Source organism: Myotis daubentonii, chromosome 4, assembly GCF_963259705.1.
Source record: "Myotis daubentonii chromosome 4, mMyoDau2.1, whole genome shotgun sequence".
NCBI lineage: Eukaryota > Metazoa > Chordata > Mammalia > Chiroptera > Vespertilionidae > Myotis > Myotis daubentonii.
In genome coordinates this window covers 11430630-11451279 of record NC_081843.1, presented here as the reverse complement: position 1 = coordinate 11451279, position 20650 = coordinate 11430630, and the positions used below count along the sequence as shown (strand labels likewise).

The 20650-nt window shown below is 43.7% G+C and overlaps 1 protein-coding gene across 5 annotated transcripts in view; it reads right to left on the bottom strand.

Moving 5' to 3' along the window:
• Positions 1-20650, bottom strand: part of XPO6 (exportin 6) — a 133858-nt gene that overhangs the window by 7788 nt on the left and 105420 nt on the right. For all 5 annotated transcript variants that reach the window (XM_059692450.1, XM_059692449.1, XM_059692447.1 and 2 more), the window contains 6 exons: positions 15568-15712; positions 12938-13084; positions 11879-12068; positions 1876-2031; positions 771-885; positions 430-601 (listed from right to left, as the gene is read on the bottom strand). In XM_059692450.1, the coding sequence (XP_059548433.1) occupies positions 430-601; positions 771-885; positions 1876-2031; positions 11879-12068; positions 12938-13084; positions 15568-15712 (925 nt within the window). The remainder of the gene's footprint in view (positions 1-429; positions 602-770; positions 886-1875; positions 2032-11878; positions 12069-12937; positions 13085-15567; positions 15713-20650) is intronic.

The window sequence follows — 20650 nt, the reverse complement described above, 5'->3', positions numbered from 1 at the left end:
TGGTCAGTGCACTCCCACGGGGGGAACACTGCTTATCCAGAAGCTGGGCTCACAGGATGGCGAGCACAGTGGCGGTGGTGGGAATTTCATGCACTGGGCCTCTAGTTCGTTATAATGTTTGCTGTAGAACACTATATATTCACCTAAAGTTATAAACTCTTTGCCAGGGAGGCTGATCTTTACCAACCAACCTTGCTTACACTAGACTAGTTCTAATTAACTCAGCCAATATAAAAATACTATACCAAGCTAAAGGCATTCTTTCTTAGAAAAAATTATTTTACAAAAATAAAATAAAATAAAATAACCAACAAATTAACTTTAAAACACAATTTATAGTTTTAAAACACAATTTAAAAACACAATTTAACTTTAAAACGCATTTTCCTTACTTCCCCAATTGGACAGGACAAGCCCAGCCGCTCATACCTCAGTGATGATGGGATACACCTGCTCCATGCTCAGGGAGATGATGCTAGGAAGGAAGGGCTTGAACACCTGGCCAGGTTCCTGTACAACCACCTGCAGGATCTTCAGGAACTTCTCGACCACCCGGCAGCCAGTGCTGCCTTCGTGGAGGATGCTCTCGGCTAATTGTTCTCTGCAGACAAAAGAAACCACACAGAAGCCAAGGAATGTTTCTCTGGGACCAGCATGAAACCAATACTGTGGCAAGTGAAGAAGAGGAGCAAAAAGTCCCACACTTCGTAGCTGGGCCCCACCACTTCTCCTTGAAATCTGAAAAGTGTGGACAACAGGTGTGTGGTTACCTGGTAAACATATTGAGGAAAGTCTGTATGATCTGTTCAGTGAAAGGCACACCCATCTGTACTCTAAGGCCTCGAAACAAAGTGAGGAAAAAGCTCAGCATCTCATCAGTCACATCTAAACAAAGGACAAAGCAAATGATCAGAGGCCTGCACACAGGGATAAACGGAAGCCCCTGGCTTGACAGACTTCCTCTTGCAATCTGCTCTATCATCTCTCTAAGGCTTCCTGCTGAAGAAATTTCCCCAACACCATCAGAGCCGGTGACGGAAAGTGGGAAATGATTAGGGACATGCTGAGAAAACAGCTCTGGTGCAGTGAGCCTCTGCTGATGGCTCCAAATAGGAAACGGAGCCTCCCTCGCCGCTCCGCCCCAGCCAAGTTCAGAGTTTTCACTGCAGATGGAGTGTTTTGCACACAGACTGATGGAACTATTCAATCGGGTCAACACCAAAGTGCTTTAGCTGTTTCTCTCTATGATCAATAATCCCTGCAGTGGGGGTTAAGTCAGGGGTTAAGTGACTAAAAGTGGACAATGAAGGTGTATTCGGATTGCGTGGCCCTGGTCCATTAAATGCATTAATGTCAGAAAACATTGGTTCCATTTAATGTAGTTTCACTTCCAGATCTAAACAACCATCTTGAATAGTATGTTTCAGCTCCAGCCACACAAACTCTGCTTACAAGAGGCAATCAGTGAATTTTTGCTGACTCAGAAACCCCCAATATCTCCTAAGACTACCACTGTAAATGCTCTCATATACCTGCTCAGAGCTAGACAGAGCCCGTAGTGACAGTGGCAGAGCGGGGTGCAGGGCACCACCTCAAACCCACCTTGCCATATGTGTAAGTAAATAGCATTTGTGGAAAAAAGTTCTCTTTCCTCTCCTATATAATGCCCGGGTACTCTCAGCCATTTAGGTTCCACACTGGAAGAAGGCAAAGCCTTCAAAATAAAAACGAGGCAAGTAACTCAGTGCCACCTGACAGAGGTGCAAGGCCCATGTGAAGGTTCCCTGGGGCCTGAGCCCCAGAACCCCACATAAACCTCACTGCCCTCTGCCTTCAGGGTCAAGGGCCCTTGTGCGGCCTGCGGCCAGCTCCTACCTGACTGGTGGATATAAGCTGGAAAGAGGGCCAGGGAGACCTGCACGGATTCCTGCAGTGACTGGTAGCAGATCTGTCGGGACTTGGTGGATTCCCCGGAGACACTCTCCACGATGTCTTCTAAGACACTAAGTGTCTGGTGGATAATCACTTTGGCTGCAAATCAAGATTAAGTTGCATGTTATGACTTGTCTAAGGATCAAGAGTAAGAGGAAACACAAGGGAAGGAGAGGAAATCTGCAAGGGTATTTAGAGGACAGTGACACAGACATCTGGATTTCCTTTCTCTCTCCAGCTCCTCCCCCCTCCTTTTTTTCCTTTCCTTTTTTTTTTTTTTCCTTCTTACTGTCCGAACTCCAGGTGCCTGCTCAGTTTTTCCCTCTATTCTGCTTCTATCCACCAGAAACAAGTCCACAGAGAAGAAAAGATCAAATGTAGCCTCAGGTTAGGTGCCTTAGACTTAAGCCTCTAAAATGGTGAACAAACTGGTGAGAAAACCAGTGTCATAGATAATTACCACAGGCAAGAATGGACACATGCAGATCACTCTCCTTCAACTCCAAATCTGACCCTCGCCTGGTAATCCACACAGCACCTGCCATGCACATCATGAAATGAAGGAACCTCACTTTACAACGGTGCTGGGAAGCCCTGAAGGGGGACCTTTCACACATGCCAACTACATAACCAGCAGAAAGAAGGTAAGAATTATTTGACACGGGAGGTCATTTTTCACTTAGGAATTTCATCTGCTTTCAAGAGAAAAAGATCCCTCCCTGCCCCAGCAATAATTCACTAACCCCCACTTGCACCAAATGAGAAACTGCTACAACCTCCAACTCTTGTTCTCCTACAATGAATTTCAGTTCAAAACAACCCTCCCCAGTTTCCTCCTAAAAGCTAATAAAAGCTGTCCTACCCTTTGTCTCTTCGAACTTGCCTGTAGCTTGCTACATTTTTCTTGTTCCATACTGCAATTCCATGCTATTCCCTAATAAACTTGTTTTTCTGGTAAAATAGCTGGCTGTTTGTTTTTGAGATGACATATAAGGTATCAGAAGTGGGATCCAAAGGAGACAAGCCCCCGAGGAACTAACAACACCTGGAACTGTGGGAGGCACCCACTTGAGCCTTTTGTTCTCCCCACTTCCATGAATGTCTTTTTCCTTTTGGTGAGGTAAATCTGTAAGATGCCAAGCTCCCTCCCTTTGGTTAAGCTCTCTGACTTGGTCTGGGACCCATATCAAGGTTTCATACTACCCTGGCCGGTGTGGGTCAGGAGTTAGGAGTGTCAGCCTAGCCCAGGGGTGGGCAAACTTTTTGACTCGAGGGCCACAATGGGTTCTTAAACTGGACCGGAGGGCCGAACAAAAGCATGGATGGAGTGTTTGTGTGAACTAATATAAATTCAAAGTAAACATCATTACATAAAAGGGCACGGTCTTTTTTTTTTTTTAGTTTTATTCATTTCAAACGGGCCGTATCCGGCCCTCGGGCTGTAGTTTGCCCACGGCTGGCCTAGACACTGAAGGGTCACGGGTTTGATTCCAGGTCAAGGGCAGGTTCGATCCCGATTGCATGCGGGAGGCAACCAATACATGGAAACAATATCATCAGATGAGAATTAACCAAAGTAATAGTAATAAAAGATCTATCCTTCCTGTTTTTATCAAGACATTGCCCTTTCTGGTGAGTACTCTTTCTGTTTGGAATTACAATGGCCATTTACTAATTGTTTTAAATTAGTCCACCTTAAGGGGCACTCTTAAAAGAGAATTCCAAAGCTCTCAGAAACAATGAAATGAATCCTTTGGTTGGTATGCAAAAGCTTTTAAGGGACAAAGTAACCCCAAAAACAGTTTTAAAAAGGATCCTTACAGCATGCAAATTTTTTTTTAATCTTTAATATAAAATTTTGGCTATCTGAACAAGTAACCTTAACTTAGTCCATCTGCCAGAAACACAATTTGGATCCAACTATTCTTTTGAGTTTTATGCTTGAGACATGGCTAATATTTTAAAAAATCAGTCTGTGTCTATCTGTATTGTGTGTGTGTGTGTGTAATATTTTTCTATCTCTGAATGATGTTACCAAAACTTATTTGTAATCTATTTAATGAGCTTTAAAAGATTAAGCATTTATATAAATTAAGTATACTTTCAGAAATATAATCAAAACTAACCCAAATGAATTTCAGGGAATATGTTTGACATTAATGTTAGTTCCAGGTTGTTGGTTTAATTAAAACAGGTATGTCTTTCAAATTATTTACTTTCATTTTACCTAGATTTACTGAAAAATTAAATAAGTTCATATTATCTGTTATAAAATTTGTCACCAAGGAAAATAAGATATTGGTTAGCTGGTTTAATGTCCAATCTAAGCATAATTGTTAAAAACAAGTAATTTAAATAAATGCAAATAAGGTCAAAATCAAGTAACAGATACTCATTAAATATCTAAATCATTTCCAATTAGATAGACATTAAATGCTAAAAATAATTTTAATCACTTTTGGCATTTTAATTTTACCCAAAAAAAGTTTATTATGAGAAAAAATATACTTCCAAAAATTTTGGGGACAGACCCAAAGACTGAGAAACAACGATCAGGCTATCAATCCCCAGAAGGAAAGTAGGGGAGGGCGGGGGTAAGGGGAAGAGATCAACCGAAGGACTTGTATACATGTATATAAGCCAAACCAATGGACATGGACAACAGGGGGATGGGAGCATGAGTGTGCGGGGAGGGGCGGGGGGAGGGGAGGTTGGGGGTTAATGGGGGGGATGAGGACACATTTGTAATACCTTAACTAATAATAAAAAAAAAAAGAAAAAAAATTTTGACATGTATTTATAACTGTTAATTTATTGCTGGATGCTAATATATGAAAAACAGTTACAACTGCCTGCTTTCTCCTTTTCACTGAAAAGCAAAGATTCTAAATAGTTTAAAAAGTTGGAAGAGCTAAAAATACAAATGAACCAAAGAGAAAATGTTAACACTTGAGTACTAAGCACTAATTCTGCACAAACGATGAGAATCGATGCTGAGAGAATGCAGACAGAGCAGCAGGCAGCCCTTTGGAAGAGAGGCAGTCATGGAACTCCCATGAGAGCTTTCTCCTACTCCAGAAAGACTTACTGCAACTTCCTGGTTTTCAAACTGTGGTGAGAGATTATTGCTGAGTGATGAGTAACATTTACTTAAACAGAAAATATATATAGTATCTACATTTGCCAATACTGACAAATGTATAATACGTATCTTTAATTCTATCTATAATTTACAGATTATAGGTTTATTATCTATATATAAATAAGAGAATAATTTTATATAATGCAAAATGGGGTGCATGCATGGCATATACTGAAAATAAAGACATGTCCATTTATTAAACTTATTTGTTACTTATGGGCCATAATATACACTGTATTTCTTGCTATGAAATGACCCCACATGTTTGAAAGCCACTGCGCTTATACCACAGTGAACTGAGCAAACCAAAGTGTCTGCAGCGGCTGAAAAGGCCAATACAGGAACAAGCACCCTTTCTGTCCTGTCACACACAGTGCTAACTCCAGGCCAGGCTATAATCGCTCTTTGATAGGCCCATACTCTGTTGCCTTGTCTTTTTAGATTTGTAGCCAGGCAGTAATCTTTATTTAAAAGAACTTCCCCATTTCTTATAATTACTTGCATGGCCGGAAATTCTGGTGGTGGCTTCCAAGATATTTATAGGTCTGCCATAACTTTAGTTGTTGTCCCATCTTTCAAATCTTTATTCTCCCTACTCAACACGGAGCAATACTCTTCAGCAGTAATATCGGGATCCTACTGCCCCTGACTGTTCTAATCATTCCCAGTCTCACAAAGACATGAATGAATCACATACTATAATCCCAAAAAGCATGTGGCTGATTTTAACTATATTATGTAGTTTACATTCACTTAAATGTAACTCGAGGCAATTATGCTATCCTCTAAGAGTAAGCCTGCAATTATTCTGTAACAACTGCCTTGCATTGTTTCTTTTTTAAATATGTCTTTATTGATTTTTAGAGAGAGAGGAAGGGAGAGGGAGAGGGAAATAGAAACATCTATGAAAGAAACTTCATCGATTGGCTGCCTCACATGCACCCTTACTGGGGATCGAGCCCAAAACCAGGGCGTGTGCCCTGACAGGGAATCAAATCATGACCTCCTCGTTCATAGGTCAATTCTCAACCACTGAGTCACAACGGTGGGGATCATTTCTGTTTTCAGATAAGCTTTATAAGTGTTTAAAATTGAGGTCAATTTGAACCAAAAATTTGTAATTATCAGGGGGAAAAACGTGTTTTTTTAAATAAAACTGGAAAATAATAAAGATGAAAGAAAATGACTATGAAAAAATAGGATGTGCATTTTCAATGAAAGGTATGAGAAATGGAGATAACAGTTTTTGGTAAGAGGGGAAGAAAAAGTAATTTTGTCCTGAAGTAAAATGAATGTTCCAAAATAAGAAAGAAAAAAGATAAGACATAACCTAATTGGATATAAAAAATTACAGAAAGTTTATGGATAAGAAATCTTGAGAAAAGAACTATATGTGGTGGCTGGAAATTGAAATTCCAACAAGCTACTACAGTTTGCTTGTCCCGATTGCAATTGTCTGCTATTCCCAAATAAACCCATATTGCTGGTACGATAATTGGCTATTTTACTTTTGAGGGTGACAACATCTACTGCTGATATGTTCAGAAATAAAATGCTTAAATAATGGGCCTGTGACCACAGGTATAATTATTATTATTATGCTGTATACGTTGACAACATATACTTCTAACAATACCCTAAGGTGTGAGCTCACTGGATGACTGCATACAGCGCACGGGAAACAGCCAGGGGCCAGCAAACAGCAGCTCAGAAGAAAGAGAGGGGCCGGAGGGCCCTGGATGTGAACGGCAGATGATCAGCAGATGGCTACACATGCAGGCAGGATCCTCGCCCGTACACTGAGGACAGCCGACAGCCCCCCTCTGCAGGGTGCTGTGACGAACAGAGACAAGGTTCAGGATATTCCTGGCAACGTGTCTGGTATATCGGAAGGCCCAGGGGAGAAACTCTGTCATCATCCCCCAGCACTGATGGGGAGCTCATCCCCTAGACCAGCCGTGGGCAAACTATGGCCCGCGGGCCAGTTCGGCTGTTCTATCCGGCCCGCGGAGCCGAAAGAGCGGAGGGTTCTCTTGCTCTCCCCTCCGCTCCTTCACCAGCAGCAGTGTTAACATGTATTAGTTCACACAAACACTCCATCCATGCTTTTGTTCCGGCCCTCCAGTCCAGTTTAAGAACCCATTGTGGCCCTGGAGTCAAAAAGTTTGCCCACCCCTGGCCTAGACACTGCTTCCTCAAGAAGCCCACTCGGCTCAGCCTGAGCTCAGCAGCCTCCACCCTGGCACAGCTCCGGGCTAAATTGCCAGAGCCGGCCTGCACCTGGCCATGCTCTCTGGATCGCCCTGCCCCCCGAACTCACCAGCCTCTGGGGACTGAAGAGGCTTCCAGGGAAGGGTACACAGAAAGAGTCCATGCTCTGGAGGTTGATGAAATCGGGTTTGACTCATGACTCCTAGATTCTGAGTCTCGGTTTCTTCATCTTAAGATGGGGACAGATACCACCTCCCTCACAGGACTGAGCATGACAGAAGATAATGACCTGGCCCAGTAAAGGCAGTTGGAAAGAAAACAAAAGGCACACCTGTAGCACTGATCAAGGAGCCACTCACTCACAACCACTACAGCACAGGGACTTTTACCAAGCCATGAAACTGCCCCTGGGACAGACATTTCCCCAAGAATGCAAAAGGAAAAGGAAAGCTGTTTAGGAGAAAAGGCCAAGAGTCAAGAAACCCAAATCTGATCCTCTGATGTGTAAAGAAATTGAAGTAGGAACCAAGATTTATTCCCAAAAATGGGCAAGTAAAAAACTGAAAGTATCATTAAATATATTGTAATAGAATAGGTGTGTAACTTGTGGAACTTCATAGGCTATGATATTATAAAGCGATTAAAAACAATCCTTTCTAGAAGAGAGGGCAATGTGTTAAAGAGCAAGGGTCTGGGGCCATGCAGACCCATCTGACTTCTGCCCCCAACTCCTTCTCTTTGACCCTGAGTAACCTACACTTGCCATGTGGGGCAGGGGGGCACCTTTACGGCAGACTGGCAGGCAGTGCCGGAAGCAAGCATGTCCAACTTGCTGCGGGCAGCATGCGGCCCACAAGGAATATTTTTGCGGCCCAGCCAATATAACGGTATGTAAGAAACGTTTTAATAAAATTTCGTAACTTAATTTTTACAATATCCTGTTATACATAATTAATAATAATGAACTACAACGTTCGCTAATGACTGATTACTATAATCATTTTGCATTCATTTCCCTTACGCGCCTTATGAGCAGGCGCACCATTTCTCTCCACTAATACTTGCAGCGAATATTTTAGCAGCCAACTGCCACATCATTAGTCTTGGACTGACTTGTTTGGTGTGTACAACAGGAAATATTTTGCTTTTGGAGAACAAGAAAAATAGGATTGTTTCCATTACGCTTATTAATTTGTGCATTTTATTAAAATGTTCTATTATTTTATGTTAACGATGATTCATTTATTTCAGCCCTTTGTATTTAGCATGTCTCTATCGAAATAAACCTATGTTTCTATGAAAATCAAAGCTTTGGGTTTTTTTTTTTTTTTGTGGCCCACATAAACTTAAACCTTGTTTTTTTGGCCTGTGTTAGCCTTTGAGTTTGACATGCTTGGCCTGAAGCAATGCAATAGGAACTACGTATCACTGTAGTATTTCTGCCAAAAATTGCTGGAAGCAATCAGAACAAGATTATAGTATATTCCACCAGAACAACAGGCTTGGGCTCTTCAAACATGTCAATGTCATGAAAAAGAAAAAACAGGAATGCTTTTCTATATTAAAATAGACTAACGAGGTGTGGAAACCAAATACAACACATGATCCTTGGTTGGATCCTGGATTTTTAAAAAGCAACACAGGATATTTTGGTAATGACTAGGGAAAATGTGGACACATCTATAAAATAGATGACATTATTATAACAATGTTACACAGCTTGGTTGTGTTATGGCATTTTGGTTATATATGAGAATATCTTGTTCTCAAAAATAAAGTTTAAATATTCAGGAATAAAGTGCCAATGTCTGCAACTTACTGTAAACGGCTCCGTTAAAAAAGAAAAGGTATGTGTGAGTGGAGAAGAACACAAATGTGGCAGAATATTAACAACTGGTGAATCCTGATGAGAGATACACAATTATTCATTTTCTTATTTTTTCAACTGTCTGTAGGTTAGAAAAATTTTCTAAGTATAAAGTTGAGTTAGAAAAACCTTTCCAGGCCTTCCTTTGGTCACTTGGAGAATGAGGATAATAAGCTATACACCCACAGGACTATAGGGAAGACTAAATGAAATAATGTATATGAAGTTCTCAGCCCACACCTGGCACACAGTACACACTCCACAAATGCTAACTGTGTTTTTAATTATGCTCATTGTGGAAATCATTAAACCTATTCAGCAAATATTTCCAGCACCTGGTGGCATCACACTTTCCACCCGCTATGTGAACCATGGCCATACGTCCTGGACAACAAAATGAGTGGAAATAAGTGTCACTTCTAAGCAAGAGCCCTTCCCAGTGTAACCACAAACTGAAATGGACCTTTCATAAGCCTGGGTTCTGGAATGAGCAGAACCTTCCCAAACCCTGACCCACGCTGGACATGTGGAATTAACATGAAACAAGTGTTTTCCTGTAGTAAGCCACTAAGCTGTGGGGATTATTTCTCACACATAGCATAACCTAGCCTATGCTGACTGATGTAGGATGTAAGATAAAGTAAGAAAGGAAGACCATTAAACTTGATAAAGCACCGTTCTATAGTAGCTGTACGTTACCCCTGAGCAAGCTACTTAACCTTCCCATATCTTAAGTTTCCTCATGGATAAAATCAGGATAATTCACAGTACCTAACTCATAAGGCTGATATGAGAATTAAATGAACGTAAAACACTCAGGATCAGACAAATACCAGACGCTGACAGCCGACGCTGGCACAGCCGAGATTTGCTGATGGAAGATCGCTAAGGCAGGCAAGCCCTTATGCAATGTGCCCTCAGTAATCAGCCATTCATCCAACAAGCTATTTAAAATGGTTACTTTGTAAAGTACTAAAACTGGTGAGATTTAAGAGTTTTTCTTTTCTACTTTACACTCTTCTAATATTTCTTTTTATTTTCTTTATTAAGGTATTACATATGTGTCCTTATCCCCCCACAGTCCCCCTACCCCCCTAATATTTTTGAACAATGAATATATATATACTAGGGGCCCGGTGCACGAAATTCGTGCACTGGGTGTGTGTGTGGGGGGGGAGTGTCCCTCAGCCCAGCCTGCCCCCTCTCACATACTGGGAGCCCTCAGGCGTTGACCCCCATCACCCTCCAATCGCAGGATCGGCCCCTTGCCCAGGCCTGACGCCTCTGGCCAAGGCATCCAGCCCGGGCAGCGGGGACCCGCAGCTGCAGCGGCCCCACAATCGTGGGCTTCGCTTTAGGCCCAGGCAAGGGACCCCTAGCTCCTGGGACTGCCAGCTTCGACCGTGCCCAGCTCCCATCGCTGGCTCCACTCCTACTTCCTGCTATCACTGGCCAGGGCGGAAAAGGCGCCTGATTCTCCGATCATGGCTGGGGGGCAGGGCAAAGGCGGCCCAGGGCCGCCTTTGCCCTGCCCCCCAGCTCTTAGCTCCCCCCTGGGTTTCCGATCACTGTCAGTGGCAGGGGGCTGCTTCCTGCTTTCCCTTTCGCCTCCCTGCATTGTGCCTACATATGCAAATTAGCCGCCATCTTGTTGGCAGTTAACTGCCAATCTTAGTTGGCAGTTAATTTGCATATAGCCCTGATTAGCCAATGAAAAGGGTAGCTCGTACGCCAATTACCATTTTTCTCTTTTATTAGTGTTGATATATATATATATATATATATATATATATATATATATATATGTGTGTGTGTGTGTGTGTGTGTGTGTGTGTGTGTGTTCCTAATTATAAAAGTAATGTTTTTTAAATGATGAGTGTTTATTATTTCTAACATTTCACATAGCATTTTTGTTAACATTCTATAAATAATGTTGCCCAATAATGTCCCATTGTTTTCTTATTGTGAAAACAGGCTGCATTTTTAAGTAATTATTTCAGGAAGATTTTTCAGAGAAATCTGATACCTTCTACTGAAACTACTGAGTTCTCTTGATTCATATTTTTCTGCCTCTAATATAAACAACCAACTAAAAGTGCCATTTGTGAAGATACCAAACTCTTTCAAAGCCTCTGAAATATTTATTTGGAGAAAGGTTAACAACAGTTTCAAGTAATTCTTAAACTTTTTCCCCCAGTGTGTATAGGTGAATTGCCCTGCTTGCTTATGCAACTATCTGAAATGGATCAATATGCTGCAAGATTTTTTTTTTTTAGCCACAGCCCTTCAATAAACATTTTCCTTATTTTTTACATTTTAAGCAAGAGAAGGGGCCCAGCTGGTGTGGCTCAGTGGTTGAACACTGACCTATGAACCAGGAGGTCATGGTTCAATTCCCCATCGTGGGTTGCCAGCTCGATCCCCAGTAGGGGGCACACAGGAGGCAGCCAATCAATGATTCTCTCATCACTGATGTTTCTATCTCTCTCTCCCTCTCCCTTCCTCTCTGAAATTAATAAAAAACTTTTTTTCTTTTTCTTAGAGAGAAGGGGCACCCTGTATTCAGGAAACAGGTCCAGTTGATGTGTTCACTGAATTCACAGGTCAGAGGGTTACACCCCAAGTCTGACTCAGGAACCTCAGGTGCAAATCCCATCTGCCACAAAGGAAGGACAATGCCTGCCCTACCGATCTCCCTGGGATGTCCCTGCCCAGGGGCCACTTACTATCATCCAGGGGCATCTTCCTCTGAGAGGCGACAGCACTGGGTTTCAGGTTGCGATAGTCCCGGGAGAGTGCGAAGATGAGGTTGGCATGGTTGACGGAGCGCATGGGCCACTGCTGCTCACTCTCTGAGAGGTTTGCACATGGAAGCAGCAGGATGTTGGAGAGGGCTCGGCACACCAACACCTGAGCCTGGAAGAGACCCCAAAGGCATCCATGATGAGAAGTTCAAGAACAACAGTCTTTAGCACCCACTACACACACATTGAGCTCAGGCTCCAGGCTCCTTTCTTATAATGTGTACCTGGGGCTTTGATTCAACTCTGAGGGGACCCTGGGAGGAAAAGAAAGTGAAGCAGTAATACCAATTTTGGATCTAGCACAGCTGAGGGCCAGCCAGTCTCAGTAATTACTGTGGTCCTGGAAGCAGCACAGACAAGACCCTGGCCCTCACCTGTCTCTCTGCTGCTGGCCTCTGAGCCCTCGGCAGCGCTATCAGAGCAGGCTATTACTAGTAAGAGGGTGCTGGTCCGAAGCAATTCGTTCACATCCAGGTGCTCTTACCTAACTGCTGTGACCCCCTCTGACTCCAGCCTTGTTTGTTTGTTTCTACATGTCTAAACTGAGCTTCCTAGGACTTTAAGAGAATATACTTATCTGAGGCATCTCAACCCTCAGAAAACAAACATGTAACAATAAAAACAGACTGTTTAAACCAAAAGAATGCAAAGGCTCTCACAACACCAGCTAAATCTCTAGCTCTCAAAGCAGCATAAGCCTCATCTCAATAAATAAGTTAAAAAAAAAAAAAAAAAAGCAGCACCAGCTCTGTCCCTAGGAGGCACTTTTTATGTCTGGATCAACACAGTGACTGCCATGATGGGGAGGACGTGACAAGAGAGCAGTGAGGCTGCGTCCGTGCCGCACGTGTAAGAAAGCCGTCTGTGGTGGCCTGGCCTATGACGTCCGGGTGCAGAAAGAATGGCCAGACTCTTCTTCCCCCGCCTCCCTGGGGCTGAGCCGCAGGACTCCAGTGACTCCAGGGTAACCCTGGGCCTCACCTTGTCAACAAGTCGCTGAGCAGAGGCATCGGTGATTCTGTTGAACACTTTCTGCACTGAGGGGATGCTGATCAGAAAGATGGGCCGCACAGTGGTGGCCAGTGAAACCAGCAGGTGGCACGCAGATAGCAGCAGCTTGTCTTGGACCTGAAGAGGGAAGAGGACATGGCAGCCCACTGTATCCCCTGAGATTGTATTAGAAGAACCTTGATGAGGCAGCCACAAGCTAAATATAGTTCTTGGCTGCCAAATTGTACCACATCGGCTCTATCTCAAAGGAGCTTTCCTATGCTGATGCCCATCACAAAGGCATCTTCTTGCCCCAGCTGGTTTGGCTCAGTGGATAGAGTGTCCACCTGCAGACTGAAGGGTCCAGGTTCGATTCTGGTCAAGGGCACATGCCCAGGTTGTGGGCTCAATCCCCAGTAGGGGGCACGCAAGAGACAGCTGATCAATGATTCTCTTTCATCATTGATGTTTCTATCTCTCTTTCCCTCTTCCTTCCTCTCTGAAAATCAATAAAAATAGATTTTTTTAAAAAGAAGAAATTCCAATAACATTCTTTAAAAAAATAAAAGGCATCTTCTTTACCATGTCCACAGCTCCTGCCTTCCAGCTAGGATCACCATCTCCAGTTCCTCCTGTTCATACTCACCGGCATCTTTGAACTCAGGGAACCATTTGTTCACTATCAACTCTTAAATCTCATGGTAAGCTCCTTGGCATTTCATTAAAATAACTGCAGACTATTCTCTCACTCCTCTTGCTCCAACCAAGACAAGATCTCTCTCCACCCCCACCTTTGCACTCCATCTATCATGCCAGGCTCTCCTACTTCCTTTATCTCAACATGCCAATCAAAAACCTGATTCAAGTACCATAATGGAACTTTTCAGATTAAAAAAGAGTAAAACTTTTTGTAGACAAGACCTAATGCTGATTAAGACTAGGGTGAAAACCACACACAAGAGAGTCAAGGACACATAGAATGTTTAGGAAATAAATCCTATATAATGGAAGGGTAATATGCAAATTGACCCAAATGGCCGAATGACTGATCGCTATGATGCACACTGACCACCAGGGGGAAGACGCTCAATGCAGGAGCCGCCTCCTGGTGGTCAGTGCGCTTCCATAGGGGGAACGCCGCTCAGCCAGAAACTGGCTCATGGCTGGCCAGCACAGCAGTGGTGGCAGGAACCTCTCCTGCCTCCGCAGCTGTGCTAAAGATGTCTGACTAACGGCTTAGGCCCAGGCCTAAGCCGTTAGTCAGACATTCCCCGAGAGCCCCGGAATGCCAGAGGGATGTCTGACTGGCAGCTTAGGCCCGATCCCCAGGGGAGCGGGCCTAAGCCAGCAGGTGGCATCCTCCAACGGTTCCAGAATGCGAGAGGGCGCAGGCCGGGCTGAGGAACCAGATTTTCGTGCACTGGGCCTCTAGTATTACTACAATTTCCTAGAAGCACAAAACCTTTAACATGATAATCCCTCTTATTCTAAGGAAATTACCTAAAAAATAAAGTTACATTCATAAATACACGCTTTTCAGAAGTATCTGTAATGGCTTTTTCCAAATGGCGGCTATCAGCCCTAGCTGGTTTGGCTCAGTGGATAGAGCGTCAGCCTGCAGACTGAAGGGTCCCAGGTTCGATTCCGGTCAAGGGCACATGCCAGGGTTACAGGCTCAATCCCCAATAGGGGGCATGCAGGGGGCAGCCAATCAATGATTCTCTTTCATCATTGATGTTTCTATCTCTTTCTCCCCTCTCCCTTCCTCTCTGAAATCAATAAAAAAATAAATAAAAATTTAAAAATAACTAAAAAAAATGGCAGCTGTCAAACGTCCAACAATGGCTATTATGAAACATACCCTGTGTGGGGTATTTTTTATAAATTACAATTATAAACACAATAGAAACTTATGGAAAATAATACATTATCCTATTAATAGTGGTACAGAATGCTATGTATGACTAAAACCATAAAAAAACCCCAAAAAACAACAAGCATGTATACCCTCAAATAATGCAACCTGATCTTGTTGGAGGACAACTTAATAGAACCTATCAAAGTTTACATGGATATAACCTTCAACCCAGCAATTCCACTTGCAGCAACCGATCCTACAAGGATATAATTTCCATCAATAAGGAAATTATAATCTATCCCCACTACAAAACACGGGGCAGTTTGAAAAGCTGAAGCTGCTTTATACATGTAAAAGTCTCCAAAGCATACTGTTAAGCAAAAGCAGCTGTATCTCCAGCTAAATACAGACTTTCACTTGTGTATGTAAAAAGAAACATCTCTGAAGGATACACAACCATAGACAGTGCTCACTGGGGAAAGGGAAATGTTTTGGAGGAAGAGAGTAAAGAGTACCATCACATTTCAATCTATAAATCTGAACCATATTTTACTTTTTCATGTGGGACTTAGAGAACTAAAAATATAAAGTTATATTTGCATTAAGTGGTTTACAACTAAAAAGGAACATGAAATGGCATGTAGTTATATTTCAGTGATATGACGAGCCTACTGCTCTGTAATATTTTGATTGGATAATAAATGGGTACATGGACAAGGCAGACTCAGGTAGATAACAGGTGGAGCCTTTGCCGTTTGCAGACCTTGGTGCTGATTAGAGGTGTGACTGCGTCCATGGTCGTGGAGATGAGTGTGACAAACTGCTGGGTGTTCTGCCGATGCGCTTCACTGCAGTACTGTGCTAACCAGTGAGAGTACGCCTGCAGGGCGGCCAGGGACTGGGCATGCCTGCGAAAAGGAGAGAAGATGCGATGTTAAAGGTTAAAGTCAAGTAGCATTAAGTATTTCCATAGAAAGTAAAAATTCCATCCACTGCATTTACTGTTTCGGGATCTGTCCAACCCCATGGAAATCATTTACTTGTTGATATCAAACCTAAAAATTAAAACTCATCACCTAAATCTTGCCATCAGTGCCCAGAATACAAAAGGCAGTTAGTGAATGTCTATCAGATCTTATTTAATCTTTCTCTGACACATGTGAGCATCCCTGAGAGAATGATAAATAAAACATAGAACCAAAGAACGTAAGTGATAATGTGCTGACTTTGGGAACTAGTAAAAATGTAACATCCATAGCTACAGACCAGGCTGCAGACAACTACCATGTATTAGAGCTTTGTAAGTAAGCGTGACCTAAGATTCTCCATCAGATCATATATTCTATCTGGCCATGGGACAACTCAAATTCTGATTTTTTAATTCTATCTTTCTTTTCCTATTCATTAGCGGGCATTCTTCTGTAAAAAAGAGCTTTCCCTCCCCATTTTTTTTTTTTAATATATATATTTTTATTGATTTCAGAGAGGAAGGAAGAGGGAGAGACAGAAACATCCATAATGAAAGAGAATCATTGATTGGCTGCCTCCTGCAAGTCCCCCACTGGGGATCCAGCCCACAACCCAGGCCTGTGCCCTTGACTGGAATCTAACCTGGGAACCTTTCAGTTCGCAGGCTGATGCTCCATCCACTGAGCCAAGCCGGCTCAGGCCCCATCTTTTTTTAAATCACTGTAGAAACACGGATTCTTATATTCAAGGTTATAATCTATTATCATCTTATTCTTTCTTGATGATCAAATTATCAAGTCCAGCTGGGAGAATCCTTTCAAGCTAATCCATTTCCCTTTCCTATGTTCCTGACATTCACTGAGCACTTCCCTCCTTACTGACTCAGTAAGATTTTCCAGGATCATCCTGCTCCAAACTCGGAACATTTCTCCAAGGAGCGCTGGTTCCTTTTAGTGGAGAATGTACCTTAGAAACCAAGAGCCTGGATACTAGGGGTAGCAGTGCTACTGGGGGTTCATTGCTACTAGGATCTTTCAATGGACAGCACTAGGACAAAGGCATTTTAAAATCAAACTTAGCATCAACAATTACAGGGCAAATTGACCTCAACAACCTCCAGACAAGATACAAGAGGAAGGACACAACACCACCTATGTAGTATTCTTGCTAAAAACATTTGACCTCAATCTAATACTACAGTGGAAAGACAACTGGACAAATCCAGATTTTTAAGATTTGCTTTAAAAAATAAATTTTAAGGGCTGAATCTCCAAAAGGTCTCTCCCTCTCTCCCTGCCTCTCTCCATTCCTCTTCCCTGCAACATGCACAATTGGGAGAAGTGTTCTAGATTATAAGAGACAAATTTAATTTGTGATTCATAATTAGTTAGGTTTTAAATAAAAAGAAAAAAAGGAAAGGGCATATCTGGGGAAATTTGAATATGGTATATACATATATATGTGTATGTATTCTCTCTTTCAAAAGTACATGATATTGCTGTATCCATGAGTTTTTGACTGTTGATAATCCTATATAATAAAGGGGTAATATGCAAACTGACCCTAACAGCAGACCGACCAGAACAACTGCTCAACCAGTCACCATGAGGCGCACTGACCACCGCTCGGTCCCTTTCCCCAGCCGGCAGGCTCCCATCATCTGATGGCAAATGGGGAACCAGGTGTGGGTGGCAGGGGACATGGGCAGTGCCAGGCCAAGGCCCCTGCCCCGAGGATCACCCCACACACAGAGGGTGACCAACGGCAGGGGCAGGGCCGGTGAACAGGCAGAACAGCCGACTTCTTGATCCCTCCCCCAGCTGGCAGGCTCCGATCGCCTGGGGAACTGGAGGTGGGTGGTGGCTGGGAGCAGGGCCAGCTGCCAGCATCCAGGGAAGATGGCCCTGATCGCAGGCCAGGCCTAGGCACCGTACCTGTGCACAAATTTCATGCACCAGGCCTCTAGTACTATTATGGTTATGTAAAAGAATGTCCTTGTTACTAGAGGATAAATGCTAAAGGACTTCTTGGTAAGTGACATATTGTCTGCAATTTATTTTCAAATAGATCACACAAAATATGTATGTGAGCACATGTGTACACAGAGAGAAAGCACAAGTAACAAGGGCAAATGTGGCAAAACATTTATAATTGATGAGTCTAGCTTAAGAGTATAAGAGTTCATTTTATTTTCCTGCTGCAGGTACTAAGTACCTTAAAGTAAGAAAATACAAGTGTTGAGGCCTGGCCAGTGTGGGTCAATAGTTGAGAGTCGACCTATGAACCAGGTCATGGTTCGATTCCCGGTCAGGGCACATGCCTGGGTTGTGGGCTTGATCCCCAATAAGGGGGGAGGGTGCAGGAGGCAGCCAATTGATGATTCTCTCTTATTGATGTATCTATCTCTCTCTCCCCCTCCCTTCCTCTCTCTGAAATCAATAAAAACATATAACAAAACAAAAGAAGAGAAAATAGAGGTATTGAGAATTTAAAATCCATAGTGACCAGGTAGTTATTTTGTATTTAGAACCCATTGATCCCTTTACTTAAGTTCTGAGTACCAAAGTAAGGAGGAAGGACATCAGAGTCTGCCTTCTGAGTCCACCGATCAGATTTGTAGAGCTCTTAGAGGCTGAAGGAAGGGACTTACAACTTCCTGAAATTGTCTACAAGGTATTGTGGTTATGAAATTAGCGTCTTTCTCAGGAAAAACTTCACAGCTTTCTTTAAATTCTCAAAAAGGAAAGCAGTATTTTAAAAAATGTAAACCACCATAATAAAAAAGACTCTCTTTCTATCATTTACCTAATTTATAGCTCACGAATGTTCTAGAACAGGGGTCAGCAAACTTTTTCTGTAAAATCCAGTATAAATATTTTAGGCTTTGCAGGCCTTATACCCTGTTCACAACTATTCAATTCTGCCACTGAAGTAAAAAAGCAGCCACAGACAATATGTAAATGGATGGGCATGGCTGTGTGCCAATAAAACTTTACTTACAAAAGCTGGTAGTGGCCCGGATGTGGCACCCGCCATCATCTGCCAGTCCCTGCCCCAGTCTAGAGCAAGCCTTCAGGGCAGTGTGATCTCTGGGATATGGCCCATCTCTCGTGCCCACTCCTCTATCCCAATGATTTTCAACCGATATGCCAAAAGGATTTCTAAAACATGCAACACCTGACTATTTTAGTCAAGGGCACTGACCTCTTTTCCTTTAGATTGTCAAAAAAAAAAAAAAAAAATGACAAACAGCCATCTGGTGTGAATCAAAATTATACTTTTGTCAGATCAGCAAAATTTTAGTAATTTTAGTAATGTTTATATGTGTCATGAGATGAAAAAGGTTGAAAATCATTGCTCTATCACTTCTATGTGTCACTTTCCTAATGGCTTCCCACCATCTATAAAGTTTCTCATAGTGTGGTCCATGGATGTCCTGTTTCAAAATTACCCAAAGTCCTTGTGTAACATGCAGATACCTGAGCCTATGCTGTCTTCTGTCATCAGTCTCTGAAGGAATGTGTTCCCCAAGGAACTCTTTTGTACACTGGTTTTAGCTACTGTTCCACAGGAGATTAATGGCATTCAAGGTGTTTCCACTTTAGTACCAACATACCTATCAGCCTCATCTCCCACCACACAAACTGCTCACCACCTCCCAACTGTGTGACTCCCCAACACTGTGTTGGCTTGTGCTGTTCTTTCCTCCCGAAATGCTTACTCCTAGCCTCTACTCCCAGCTCCTGTCTGCCGGATGAAGTCGCCCCCATGTATACAATCAAACAACCTTTCTCTCTTCTAGGTTTGGAAATGGGAGTTTCACTCCTTTTCAAGGCAGGCACTACTGTTTCTTTTTATCTATAAAACTAGAGGCCCGGTGCACAAAAATTTGTGCATTCGGGGGGGGGGGGGTCCCTTAGCCTGGCCTGTGCCCTCTCGTAGTCTGGGACCCTTCGGGGGATGTCCACCTGCTGGCTTAGGCCCGCTACCTGGGGGGATTGGGCCTAAGCTGGCAGTCAGACGTTCCTCTGGCAGCCCAGGAGCCATCGGGGGATGTCCACTTGCCAGCAGGGAGCAGGCCTAAGCTGCAGTCGGACATCCTTAGCACTGCTGAGGAGGCGGAAGAGGTTCCCGCCACCACCGCTGTACTGGCAGCTGTCAGCCTGGCTTGTGGTTGAGCAGAGCTCCCCCTGTGGGAGCGCACTGACCACAAGGGGACAGCTCCTGCACTGAGTGTCTGCCCCCTGGTGGTCAGTGTGTGTCATAGTGACCAGTCATTCCCAGTCGTTCTGCTGTTAGGGTCCATTTGCATATTACCCTTTTATTATATAGGATAGAGGCCTGGTGCATGGGTGGGGGCTGGTTGGTTTTCCTGAAGGGTGTCCCGGATCAAGGTGGGGGTCCAGGTGGGGGTCCTGCTGGGGTGCCTGGCCAGCCTGGGTGAGGGGCTGAAGGCCGTTTTCAGACTGGCCACACCCCCTATAGAGTGGGGGTCCCTGCTGGAGTGCCTGGCCAGCCTGGATGAGGGGCTAAGTGCTGTTTTCAGGCTGGCCACACCCCCTTCAGGGAGAGGGGTCCTGCTGGGGTGCCTGGCCAGCCTAGGTGAGGGGCTGATGGCTGTTTGCAGGCTGGCCACAGCCCCTTCAGTGTGGGGGGTCCCCACTGGGTTGCCTGGCTAGCCTGGGTGAGGGGCTGAGGGCCGTTTTCAGGCTGGCCACACCCTCTTCAGGGTGGGAGGTCCTGCTGGGGTGCCTGGCCAGTCTGGGTGAGGGGCTGATGGCTGTTTGCAGGCTGGCCAAGCCCCCCAGCAGGGACCCTAAACCCATGATGGTGTGGCCAACATGGGTGAGTGGCTGATGGCTGTTTGCAGGCTGGCT